The 13,421-nt window shown below is 47.1% G+C and overlaps 1 protein-coding gene across 3 annotated transcripts in view; it reads right to left on the reverse strand.

Moving 5' to 3' along the window:
* Positions 1-6: 6 nt before the first annotated feature.
* Ermard (ER membrane-associated RNA degradation) overlaps positions 7-13,421 on the reverse strand; it is a 25,178-nt gene continuing 11,763 nt past the window's right edge. For 2 of the 3 annotated variants that reach the window (XM_013024582.1, XM_013024581.1), the window contains 9 exons: positions 12,816-12,845; positions 12,401-12,469; positions 11,007-11,180; positions 7,553-7,636; positions 5,592-5,668; positions 4,972-5,097; positions 4,519-4,737; positions 4,052-4,165; positions 7-907 (listed from right to left, as the gene is read on the reverse strand). In XM_013024582.1, coding sequence (XP_012880036.1) covers positions 685-907; positions 4,052-4,165; positions 4,519-4,737; positions 4,972-5,097; positions 5,592-5,668; positions 7,553-7,636; positions 11,007-11,180; positions 12,401-12,469; positions 12,816-12,845 — 1,116 coding nt within the window. In that variant the 3' untranslated portion in view covers positions 7-684. The remainder of the gene's footprint in view (positions 908-4,051; positions 4,166-4,518; positions 4,738-4,971; positions 5,098-5,591; positions 5,669-7,552; positions 7,637-11,006; positions 11,181-12,400; positions 12,470-12,815; positions 12,846-13,421) is intronic. The other variant, XM_013024583.1, reaches the window with a different exon arrangement.

The raw sequence follows: 13,421 nt of genomic DNA on the forward strand, positions 1-13,421 counted from the left end.
GAAATTGGGATACCTACAGAATGTAGGGCACTAGGGCTACAGCTGCACCCGGCCAAGGTCTGCACGGTGGTGGGACCAGCATGCTGAATGTGTGCAGGCAGTCAGGCTAGCACAGCCTCCTGGGAGCCCAGCTGCTGCCGCCAGCTAGGGCATACACTGTCTCGAAGGAGCATCTGGTCCAGATAAAAGGACCTCCCAGATTCACTAAGGTGGAAGCAGCTGGGAAGGGACCCTGGGAGCTGGTGGCTGGCTCAAGCTGAGCTGGGAGCATTGACCTCCTCTCCTCCAACACTCAGGGTTGGATCAAACCTGGAAATCACTAAATCTAAGCCTCACGACCCACGCAACCTTCAGAAGCGGCCCACCAGTGCTCAACTACCAGAAGTGGACACACCAACCTTGGTCTACTCGTGGGGATGGGCTATGACCCGCCCACACCAGTCCGCTCATGCGGACACAGATCAGGGATCACTGTCAAGGACAGGTGTTGGCCACTCCTCAGGGTCTGTCATGAGAAGACAGAACGAAACCTACTGCAGCTGATGGCTGCCAGAGTTCAGCCTCAGGGTAACCCTACAGGCAAGTCAAATACAGAAAGCACCACGTGAACCTGGATCAATCAGACCCTGAAATCCACTCCCACTGTTCAATGTTAACATACTTGTTGTTCACAACTATTTCAGCTTAGGGTTTTTTGGCCATAGTTGACTTACAAGTCTTTTCACACGGCTGTTGCACTGGGGACTCTCTCCTGGCTAAATGTATTAACATTTGTTTTGTCTCACAAAAAGTCCAAATTTTCAACAAAGCTGCATGTGTAAGAATGACAGTTTCATTCCATTTGTTCTTCTCTTGGCTGGTGTAGACCACAAGGTTCTCAGCATACTGCAAGACTGACTTTAAAAACCTGTTGAAAAAGAGAGCGATTAATTTATTTGCCCATGCATTATAAAATGCAAAAAAAAAGAGAGACTTAGGTGTTTTCTCTTTCCTCTTGGAATTACTCCTAGAGTTAAACAGTACTTAGTTTGTATCTGTAGATCCCAGAAAACACATGGATGCAATATGAAAATAAGGAACACATGCTACAGAAGAGCCAAAACATGGAGAAGGCAAGCCATCAACAGGCTTATGAAACACAGTGTGTTCTGGATGAGACTGGCAGAGAGGCCACAAGAGGGCTGGGCCCAGCCCCAGATCCCAGGTGTCAGGACAGCGGCACTCTCTCCCCTCCTCCCGCACAGGGCCTCAGGAGAGGCGTGCAGAGCTGCTGCTGAGGCCATTTTCACTTCTCCAACCTTATCCTCAAAGCGCCCAAGGTTTGGGATTCCCCAACTTGTTACCTAGAAACTTTTCACACTCAGAAGACAAGTGAAAAAGTACCAGTGAGGTCCAACCCTCCATGTGGGACAGTCCCGCGCAACATGCACACTCCCACACACTCACCAGTCCCACACGACGTGCACACTCCCACACACTCACCAGTCCCGCACGACGTGCACATTCCTGCACACATTCACCAGTCCCGCGCAACATGCACACTCCCACACACCAGTCCCGCACGACGTGCACACTCCCACACACTCACCAGTCCCACACGACGTGCACACTCCCACACACTCACCAGTCCCGCACGACGTGCACACTCCCACACACTCACCAGTCCCACACGACGTGCACACTCCCACACACTCAGTCCCACACGACGTGCACACTCCCACACACTCACCAGTCCTGCACGACATGCACACTCCTGCACACACACCAGTCCTGCACAACGTGCACACTCCCACACACTCACCAGTCCCGCACGACGTGCACACTCCCACACACTCACCAGTCCCACACGACGTGCACACTCCCACACACTCACAGTCCCGCACGACATGCACACTCCCACACACTCACCAGTCCCACACGCTCCCACACACTCACCAGTCCCGCACGACATGCACACTCCTGCACACACTCACCAGTCCTGCACAACGTGCACACTCCCACACACTCACCAGTCCTGCACGACATGCACACTCCCACACACCAGTCCCGCACGACGTGCACATTCCTGCACACACTCACCAGTCCTGCACAACGTGCACTCCCACACACTCACCAGTCCCACACGACGTGCACACTCCCACACACTCGCCAGTCCCACACGACGTGCACACTCCCACACACTCACCAGTCCTGCACAACGTGCACACTCCCACACACTCACCAGTCCCGCACGACGTGCACACTCCCACACACTCACCAGTCCTGCACAACGTGCACACTCCCACACACTCACCAGTCCTGCACGACATACACACTCCCACACACACTCACCAGTCCTGCACAACGTGCACACTCCCACACACACTCACCAGTCCTGCACGACATGCACACTCCCGCACACTCACCAGTCCCACACGACGTGCACACTCCCACACACTCACCAGTCCCCCACAACGTGCACACTCCCGCACACACTCACCAGTCCCGCACGACGTGCACACTCCCACACACCAGTCCCCCACAATGTGCACACTCCTGCACTCACCAGTCCCGCACGACATGCACACTCCCACACTCACCAGTCCCCCACAATGTGCACACTCCCACACACTCACCAGCCCCGCACGACGTGCACACTCCCACACACTCACCAGTCCCCCACAACGTGCACACTCCCGCACACTCACCAGTCCCGCATGACGTGCACACTCCCGCACACTCACCAGTCCCGCACGACATGCACACTCCCACACTCACCAGTCCCCCACAATGTGCACACTCCCACACACTCACCAGTCCCCCACAACGTGCACACTCCCACACACACTCACCAGTCCCCCACAACGTGCACACTCCCACACACACTCACCAGTCCCGCACGACATGCACACTCCCACACACTCACCAGTCCCCCACAATGTGCACGCTGGCACTTCATTCTCACAAGCCGTGGTGCTTCTGGGTATTAAATGCCTCAGGCCTATTTTGATGCCCACCTCACTATTCAGAGGCAGCGGAGACACTAAGACTGTGTGGGCAGGCTGGGAAGGGGGCTCAGTGGCAGAACGCTTGCCTATCATGCACGAGGCCCTGGGTGCAATTCCTCAGTACCACATTCACAAACAAGCAAACAAAGACTGCAGGCAGCCGCACCCCAGCACAAGCAGCACCCGTGCAGCCTGGTCCACGGGGCTCTGGTTTAAGTTGGGCCAGCTAGGGTTCCACCAACTTTTGGAGCCCCACATCTGGACAGCCCTGAAAAGCAGGCTTCCCAGATTGGAAACTATTGGTTATACACAACAAATATGGCTGGCCTTGTGCCCTTCGGACGTGGCAGGGCTTGCCCATGCCCAGACTTCACATGCCCCTGGCAACAGCAGGTGCCAGTGGGTGCCAGAGCCCGTATGCGCTTCCGCCTCAATGCCTACCCTGCAGCTCCAACCTATTGTCATGCTGTAGCACAGACTGTTGAGTTCTGGAAGGACTCATGCATACTAAACCATGTTTACTTTTGTGAGGCATACATACCCATATAGGTGTCAGCCTCAAATGTTTACACGCTTACTAGCAGTAAAATTCTGAGAACTGCTAAGGAACCATCAGAATCAACAAAGGTTAGGAAAAAAAAAAGTCACCAAGGAAACAATCGAGTCAAAACTGGTCTTCTGTATTTGACCTCTGACAGTTCTGGGGACTGGACTCAGGGCCTCACACTGGCTGGCAACGTGAGCCACACATCCAACTTTTGTTGCATCATTTTCAAGGTAGTGTCCTGGCTTTATGGCCGGGTAGGCGTGGGCTGAGAGCCTCTCCTTTGTGCTCTCCCGCACCACAAGGGCCATTGCCATATGCCCAGCCATTGTGCATTGTGCTCCCCCCGACACAACACCCGGCCACGTTTATGTCCTGACTGGACACAAACCGCGGTCACTCTTATCCCTGCCTCCAAGTAGCCAGGACTATAGTTTTACTGTGCCTGACTAGGCATGAGAACTATTTGAAATTATCCAAGCATGAATGTTTCATTCCTGTTTAAGTAGAGCACACTTACTTTAGGTATTTCTGATATTCACGAGCATCTTTACCACAGACGACATGAATGCTGACCAATTCCAACAGAAGGAACAACAAAATCAGGTACAGCACAGGAGACAGAAGCCTAGTACTAAAAAGGAGACAGCAGATTACCATCTGACCCAAGTAACAATTTTCCATCGTCAGAGGGGAAACCAAGTTTCACCTAACCACCGTCTTCTTCAAACACCTTAATTGAAGGTTCTAGAAAGATGGTGCCCGAGGCACCTTCCATGTGCCCTGCAGCCCCCACAGTCCGTCTTCTCGCTAGCCTCGTGTGCCAGGAGTCTCCCGTCTGTCTGGGAGCAGCACCTCCCTGAGTCTGGCCAGCTGCAGCTGCTGTCCACCCAACGCTGCGCCTCTAACGACACCGGTGGAAGGGGGAGGGGTGAACAGGGGTCAAACACAGCCCAGCCGAGGGCTGGCCCACAGCCATGAACACACCTGGTGAGCATGTGCAGGTAGTTCTGCCGCTGCCTGGAGCGCAGGCTCCGCTCCGCCCACTGCCTGTGCCTCAGCTGCAAGGAGGCCTCCACCTGGCGAGACAGGCGCTGGCACTGGGAACTGATGCTGCGGAGCACTGCCAGCACTTCCAGGACGACTCTGGGGCAGAACAGCGTGGGAATGCGTATGCAGCAGAGTCCACGGAGCACCTGGGGCCACCTGCACGTGACAGCACGCAGTCAGGAGCGCGCCCACCAAAGCCTCAGGCCAGCCCCGGGCCTGCAGGACAACTGGAGGGAGCGTAGGTCAGTGCTGACCGAGGGGTAACTCTCAGACACTCCTGTGCCTCCACAGAGAATGACCTGTCCAAAACTCCTTGTGGGGGCCGTGTTCACAGAAGACAGACAATACCAAGTATGCTAGCCGCGCCTGCTACGGTGTTGTGGAACTCACGTTGAGGTGGGAGGACCATCTGTGTCCCTGACAGCACAGAGATGTGCAGGCATGTGGTGACACAGCTCACATACAATCTTTGTAATTAAAGAGTAGCAGGCACACGTTTCAGAGTCACTTTCCAATCTGAAACAGACGATATTCAAAGACACACAATAGTTAAAACGCCATCATAACAGTAACATTCACTTTAGTGTTCAATGAGCAAGCAACTTTATCTGAGACTTAGTAAAAACCAGTGACAGAAGTGCACTATTTGGGACACTATCTGGGTACACACGGCTTGTCCACATTATTCCACAGCATGAATGTGCCTGCAACATTTGGGGTCCCAAGTCTGTATCATACCCCTCTTCCTCCTGAGTTCAGACTCCTACTTCTTCTGCTAAGAAGTTCTTGGTGGGTGCCTCTGTCTCCCTCAAACCCCCATACCCACCTCCAGTCTGTGCTCCTTGTGGGAGATCACCTTAGCCAGGCTTCTTGCTTGTACATGCATGGAGCAGACAGTGAGACCTAGCAGCTCCCTTTTTTATCCATGTTCCAAGAGCCCCAAGGAGAGCAGAGCTCTTGGAACTGGCTACCTGATACCCGGACAGTCTGTGCAGCCCATGACAACACACCTGGTGGCTTCCAGACCAAGTTCTTCTGGTAAAGACAGCAAAGGCCAAACCCTGATGTTTTCCTCACAGCTCAGCACCTGGAAGAAGCATTTACATGCTGGTTTTTGTTTTGTTTTTGCCAATATTAGGGCTTGAACTCAGAGAGACTGAGCACTATTCCTGAGCTTTTTCACAAGGCTGGTGGTGCTCTACCACGTGAGCCACAGATCCACTTCTAGGTTTTTGGAGGCTAATTGTAGATAAAACTTTGAGGTAGAAATCCATGGACCATGATCCTCCAATCTTGGCCTTCTGAGCAACTAGGATTATAGAAGTGAGCCACCAGTGTCGGCAAATGGCCTTTACAAAGATTTCACAAATTACCTGGAAAGTATGTTTTCAACTATTACGGAAGTTAAATCACTTTCTAACTCCCTATTATTTTAAAAGGGGGGTGACTCAGATGAGGGACAGCTGGTTGACCTTCTGGAGGACTTGCAGCTGCTGAACATCTGGCTGGTGTGAACTCACATCCTTTGACCCTGTGAGCTTTGGTAGTGGTCCCTGATTAAGAGGATGAAGGGTGCCGCATGGTGCCCCTGATTCAGGACCATGCCTCTTGTGTGAGGCTGGCTGTCACCTGGGACTGCTGCTCAGGGGACGTGTGAGGTCTCTGGTCAGTTTTCAGCCTTCTAGATAGGATACTCCACAAGCAGTGCTCTGGGGGGACACCCTAGTCAATGCCCAGCTGAAGCCGCTCTGATTTCTGACCCACAACAATATAAGCAAATCAAATGGCACCTGTGGATAGCACCACAGCTGGTGGTATCTGAGATGCGGACCTGTCACAAAAAGATGAAGGACAGGAGGTGGCGAGAATCTGAAATAACTGGGGAGGACAGAGGGGCTCCCAGGGAAGAGGACAGCAAGGAATGTAGGGAGAGTCAGAGAGGCTGTAGTCACAAGGCAAAGCCTTCTTTTCATAAGTTTCTCTTCCTTCCAGAACCTTCCCTTCTAAACACTGTCCCTACAGACAAGTGCTGGTACATCTACCGTCATAATCATGGAAAATGCAAAGTTCTCACGGGGACCAGACTGGTGTGATGGGAATGGTAAATAGTATCAGAACAACGACATAGCTGAGTTCACTGTCCCCAATCAGAACCCACCAGCCATGAAGCATGAGGATGCCATTTCTCTCTGCTTCCCTCACAAGCACCTTCCCACGGACATTGTCAGTCAAGCCTGTCTTCAAGGCACAGACTCTCTACAGAGCTCTGCAAAACTCTGCCCACACCACAGGTACCGAGCATTATCACCACCAGTCTACTTGAGTGGCCATTCTGAGTCAGAACGGCTTGGGGACATTCCTGGACCCCTGGAAACTCCTCACATCCTGCCATATGTAAAATAAAGCCCCTTAGCCTATTGTCAAATTGGAATTTCATCACAGCATTGCTTAAAAGCTTGAAATTGTTAACAAAAACTGGTCCCAGTGCAGTAGAAGACAAAAATGGCACTCCTTGCCTGTACTCTGACCTGGGTTGATAAGACAGCAGCAGCTGGGAAGGTGGCTCAGTGGTAGAGCACTTGCCTTGCATGCATGAGGCCCTGGGTTCGATTCCTCAGTACCACCTAAGCAGAAAAAGCCAAAAGTGGTGCTGTGGTTCAAGTGATAGAGTGCTAGTCTTGAGCGAAGAGCTGAGGGACAGTGCCCAGGCCCAGAGTTCAGGGCCCACGACCAACAAACAGCAGCAGCTTCCAACACTCACACCTTACTAATAAAAACATCCAATGACACCAATCTTACCATCAGAGCCTGAGCCAAGGTAGCTCAGAAAGACTGTGCACCTTGCCCACTGTCATGTAAGTGATGTATGAGGTCACAGCCTGCTGAACGAGTCTCTTGGATCTTCTGAAAACTCTGCAGAGGAGCAATTCCACACACGAACCCTCTTCCCAAAGCCCTGCACATGGCTTACCTGCTTTTTAAGCTGAAAAATGGGATGGCAGCGGGAACTATAGCCCTCTGCGAGTCGCATCAATGATATTACCACTGCTTCCTCCTGGTTTAGAAAAAAATTAGTTACCACAGTTTTTATTAGGGCTTTTAAGGTTTGTTTTAAATTGAATCACAGGTTATTACAGTCCAATTTTCTCATTGTTTTCCTTCAAATAATTCTGTGCAGCTAAAAACAAAGTAAAATTCTTCAGTAAGTTGGACCGGGTAGTTAAATCATAGCTCAAATGATTTAAAAAAATTTTTTTTTGGCCAGTCCTGGGGCTTGAACTCAGGGCCTGGGCACTGTACCTAAGCTTCTTTCACTCAAGGGTACCACTCTTCCACTTGAGCAACAGTACCACTTCCGGCCTTTTCAGTTTATGTGGTACTGAGGAATCGAACTCAGGAGTTCATGCATGCTAGGTAAGCACTCTACCACGAAGCCACATTCCCAGCCCCCCAAATGATTTTAAACAGAACTGGCTAACAACCATAGCTATTAACAATGTGACAAAAGTACAAATACATAAGTAAACAATTACAAAAAAACTTAAATGTTAAAAAAAATCATTTCAACTAAAAGAATATCACAGTTATAAATACTAAATGGCTAAACACATAAATACTGAAAAGCTTTGATAAGTTATTATCTATAATTACCAATGTAATAAGCAATAGCCATCTAGAGTTCCCAGCAATATAGAACAAACAATTCACATGGTTACAAAAGTTAAGGTCTAAGGAGAGGCGTTACCTTTCATATGCTACATCCCTGAGCCCTAAGTCACAGCTGTACTGCATGGAGCACCCTCACAGCGCCTGGATAGGCAGAGTTGGGCGTGGGTTAGTGAGCTCCCACGAGGCTCTGGGGGACAGCATGGGCTTGTAGGTCAAGGTGGAACACCTACCTGGCTTTGGTTCTAGGATGTGAAACCATAGTAGAACCTCTGGGTCAAGAGGCAAAATACTTGAAAAGGGATCTGGCTACTGTGCTAAGAAAGCAAAGAGGTCACAGAAAAAGGAGACCTGCCACAGTGTTAAAATACTGTTGCGAGGAGGGTGAGGGTGGTTTGGGCAGGTTATGTCATGGAAGGGACACACTTGGGATTTAGGATTAAGGCAGAGGACTCAGAGGGAATATGGAAGCAGGGAAGAGAGGCTGGGGGCCTGGGCCTGAGCAGCCACTGTTAAGATGTGCTTTTAGATGGCGGGCTAGGGCTGAGCGCCCAGTAGGAGTCAGCCAGAGATGCCACATAACCAAATGGATTTCCCTATGCCAAAACATGTTAGGCTCCCTAAGCTACTCCACTAGACATGCTCTTTACTATTTGTGTTTTGTGTGACATGCTCTTTACTATTTCTTTTTTGGGTTTTGTTTTTAACTATGCAAGTTTACATGGAATAATAACAGCGAATAGGCAAGAAAATTCTGAGAACAGTCATTGGAAGATAATTCAGGGGATGTCAAGTTATCATGGAGCTTTAGTAAAGACTAAAGCTACTAGCAAAGACAGCCCAGGGCTAGGGCCTGGTACACATGGAACACAGATATTTAGTCTTTGCATAGTATACACTCTTGGTAGCTATTTGTAAAAGAAAACAAAGTAAAACTAGACTCTCTACCTTACTCCTAAGATGGATTAAATTCCACTTGGATCAAAATATGTAAATGAAACTGGTGCTGATGGCTCCCAACTGTCCTATACTCAGGAGGTTGAGATCTGAGGATCAGGTTCAAACCTAGCCCAGGCAGTTAAGTCTGTAAGACTCTTATCTCTAGCCACCAAAAAGCCAGAAGTGGAGCTGTGGGTCAAATGGTAGCCCCAATAATCACACACACACACACACACACACACACACACACTCACACACACACACGTAAATGGAAAACAAAAAGGAAGCAGTAAAGGCACTAGGAAAATTGTAAGCACATTTATAATTATGGAAAGCAAAGAGGCTTAGAAGAATGACTCTAAATGCAGAAGCCAAAGACAGCAAAAGATTGAAAGCTTAAAAAAAAAAATGCTGGGTGCTGGTAACTCACGCCTGTCATCCTAGCTACTCAAGAGGCTGAGATCTGAGGATCGAGGTTCAAAGCCAGTCCGGGCAGGAAAGTCCATGAGACTCCAATTAACCACCAGAAAACAGGAAGTGGCACTGTGGCTCAAATGAGAGAGCTCGCCTTGAGCTCTTTAAAGAGCTCAGGGACAGTGTCCAGGCCCAGAGTTCAAGGCCTGTAACTGACACAATAAAAAAAAAAATTAAAAAAGGAAGCAATATGTACACTGAAGTTACAAGTAAGATTAATAAGTCAAGGGAGAAAACAAATCCAACAAAATGGAGCACACTATGTTAATAGGAAGTCTAGAAAATAATTACAACCATGCATGTGGTAAATGCAAGAAAAGATCAAAACATCACAAATTAAAAAATAAAAAAGGAACATCACAAACCTTTTAAAAAGAAAGGTCTTACTGCTATCTTTAGCCTTGAAACTTTACTTTTCAATGGACTACAGGTGCCCAAATGAGCATATGGGTTCACTTTACATTGCAATTAGGAATTTTCTGTAGCACAGTTATTATCTGAGCCAGCGATGCTCTGACAGAATGGAAGCTGACAAAAGGGGTAAGCAAACTGAAGCCACAAACACACCTAATAATGAGAAACACTAGCTACAAGACATAATGTCATCTTCGTAAGCACCATGTTGGTACGCACATGGAAAAATGTGAGGCAAACACACTTAATGCTAAGCCAGGCACAGGTGGCTCATGCCTGTAATCCTAGCTACTCAGGAGGCTGAGATCTGAGGATTGTAGTTCAAAGCCAGCCCACGCAGTTAAGTCCCCATGAGACTCTTATCTCCAGTAGACTCTTATCTCCAGTTAACCACCAGAAGACTGGAAGTGGCCCTGTGGCTCAAGTGTTAGAGCGCTCGCCTTGAGCTGAAGAGCTCAGGGACAGTTGCCCAGGCCCAGAGTTTAAGCTCCATGACTGACCAAAAAAAAAAAAAACCCACACTTAATGCTCAACAATAATCATTGCTGGGAGTTATTCCTCATGGCTTGAACTTCTAAACAATTTTTTAAATGACTTCTAAACATACAATCTGAAAATAAATAAGAATAGACATTCTAGCCAAAATTACTTAACTTCCTAATATTTGGTTAACTGTTTTCTAATTTGTTCTTTGATTTTTCAATAGTATATTGCTATTAAAAACAAAGGCAAAAGTCTGCTCAATACTTAAATTACCTCAAATAGTACTAATTATAGAAAACATAAATATACATGTAATCAATAATTATTAGTAGTATAACTCATTAAAACAAAAGATTAATAGTATCAATTACACTGGGAAATTAAACCACACTCTTTCACTGCTGAATGACAAGAGAGTTTATCTAGCCATCTTGCTCTGTCTGCATTACCTTAAACATTGACAGCACATCTTCCTCAGTGAATCTGAGGGAGAGCACAAGAGCAAATGCAAGGAGCTGGCTTGCTGCTGCTTCTGGAAACTCACGTATGTTTATCTCTCCATGGCTTAAACGGTCTCGTAAACGGGGGCCCTCCTGATGGTTCAGGAAATCCCAGAGAAATTCCTTTCAGAAGTAAACAGAAAATGTTTTGCTAATGTTCTAGGCAGAGGGAACAATGGAGGGCTAAGGGCCCTGGGCAGTGTGAATTCCACAGACTGTGTCATCACTACTACACAGCCAGAATTCTAGAGGGGAGCCTTGTATATGCTAGGCAGGAAAAACCTAAGAGCTGGCAAGGCGCTGAGGGCCAATCATTAAGGACAGAAACATCTGGAAGGTTCTGGAAGCTAGTGAGACTCCCCTCTTGCTTATGCTCACCCTCTTCCAGGGCAATACAAGTTGTTCTACTGTTTATGAGCATAGCCCGTTTTGCAGTCTCCTGTTTCCCTCTTCTCTACGGTGCTCATTTCATCATTAAACTGATCAAGACAGTTCTTTCTTCCCTTTAATTACATGTGGCCAAGGCCTCTCCCTTAAGCTACAGAAAAGAAGTCAGGAAAAAGCTGACCTGGGAAGATGGTCAATGGATGGACAGTCCCAGGGATTCAAGACAGAAAAAGAGTCATGGATAAGCTTACTTAGTCATCTCCTAAACTATCAGAATGACTAAAGTTCATAGGAATCTGACTAATAGCAAACAGGAACTAAAATCTAGGTCTGCCAACTCTCAGTCAGAAGGAAATTTTTATGGTCCCAAACAGTTGTTACAGGCTGGGCAGGTAGAGTGCTTGCCTTGCATGCATGAAGCCCTGGGTTCGGTTAGCAGAAAAAGCTGAAAGTGGCACTGTGGCTCAAGTGGTAGAGCACTAGCCTTGAGCTGAAGAGGTGAGGGACAGCACCCAGGCCCAGAGTTCAGGCCCCACAATTGACAAAACAAAAAAACAAAGACCAAAAAACCCCCAAAAAGTTGTTATAGTATCTTCACAAAATATTTTTTAAAACCTGAGAATAATTGTTTTTTCATCCAACTCAGTCGTATTCATTTGACTGTTGCTATACTTCACAAGACAAACACAGTCCTGTAGATTGCACACATACATAGAACCAACAAATGCTTAGGAACACTAAATCATTAGGTTTCAAAAAACACTGCAGTAATACAAAGCAGTGTCCACCCTGGAGCCATGGCGAAGCCAGTATCTGATGGAGGGTAAGAGGAAAAGATAAGTATGGTTCAGCTCTGCTCTTGAGTAGACAACTAGTCATATTCTTTGTTAGTGGACTGGCGTATACAGGTTCATAAGCACAAGAATACAAGACAGGAAAAAAACCTAATACTGTACCATAGCAGGTTCTCCAAGGAAAAGAGGAAGTTGGTTCACTCTACCATCCCTCAAATGCTTTGCCAATATCTAAAACACCAAAAACAAATAAGCTATTATATTCACACACACTCACACACACAGAGAAACATATCTAACCCTTAAAATGTAAGCCTTTACGTAAGTCTAGTCCATAATGTTACCGTGTCTTTGCATTTTCCAGCTTAGTTTTGTGCAATTTTAGAAACTAGATTAGTATTATTAGTACTATGGTTCTTAAAATTAGCCTGAAAGCTGTATTTAAATCTACTATTAGTTTTTCTCCCTATGTTACTACCAACATATTCTTCTAGGTATATGATTTATGGCCAATGTTTAGCTTTGCATTTTAAAAGAAAACAATATTTCAAGTTGCCTAAAAAATTTAACTACTTACTTCATCAAAGGTGGTATACAGAGTTCTTGACTGCAGGAAATAGAAGGAATGAAAATAAATTATTAAAAAAATGGTATCACATTATTCAACATAGGAAAATGTTCTGGTCATTGTCACACCGCCACAATCTTTTTGTGAAAATCTTGTTATGCTTCATCTAGAAACATTTTGGGACAAAGTTTAAACAGTATAAAAGATAGGAAAACTTACTGAATCTGATGACAGGATGTGGTCTTTACAAGTATTTTATCTTAAGTATTCGTAACACTTAGGGTCCTATATCTCTACAAGTCACTAAACTCTAATGTCTGATACTTGTACATAAGAGTACCATGTAGTATTTTCTCCAGAAATAGTCTTTATTTTCCTTCATCTTCATGTGACCAGAAAAGCATTCAAGGTTTACTCCCAAGAAATAAGATCCTGGGCAATTTCTTTAGCTCCAGAAACTTGAATTTTCTCTGCAAATAGGGTGTGATCAACATTTGCCTCAAAAGGCTTCTGGGATGGGGATGGGCTGGGAAGGTGGCTCAGTGGTAGAGCATTTGCCTTGCATGCATGAGGCCCTGGGTTCGATTCCTCAGCACCACATAAGCAAAAAGAAAA

The sequence above is a fragment of the Dipodomys ordii genome, unplaced genomic scaffold (assembly GCF_000151885.1).
Source record: "Dipodomys ordii isolate 6190 unplaced genomic scaffold, Dord_2.0 Scaffold77, whole genome shotgun sequence".
NCBI lineage: Eukaryota > Metazoa > Chordata > Mammalia > Rodentia > Heteromyidae > Dipodomys > Dipodomys ordii.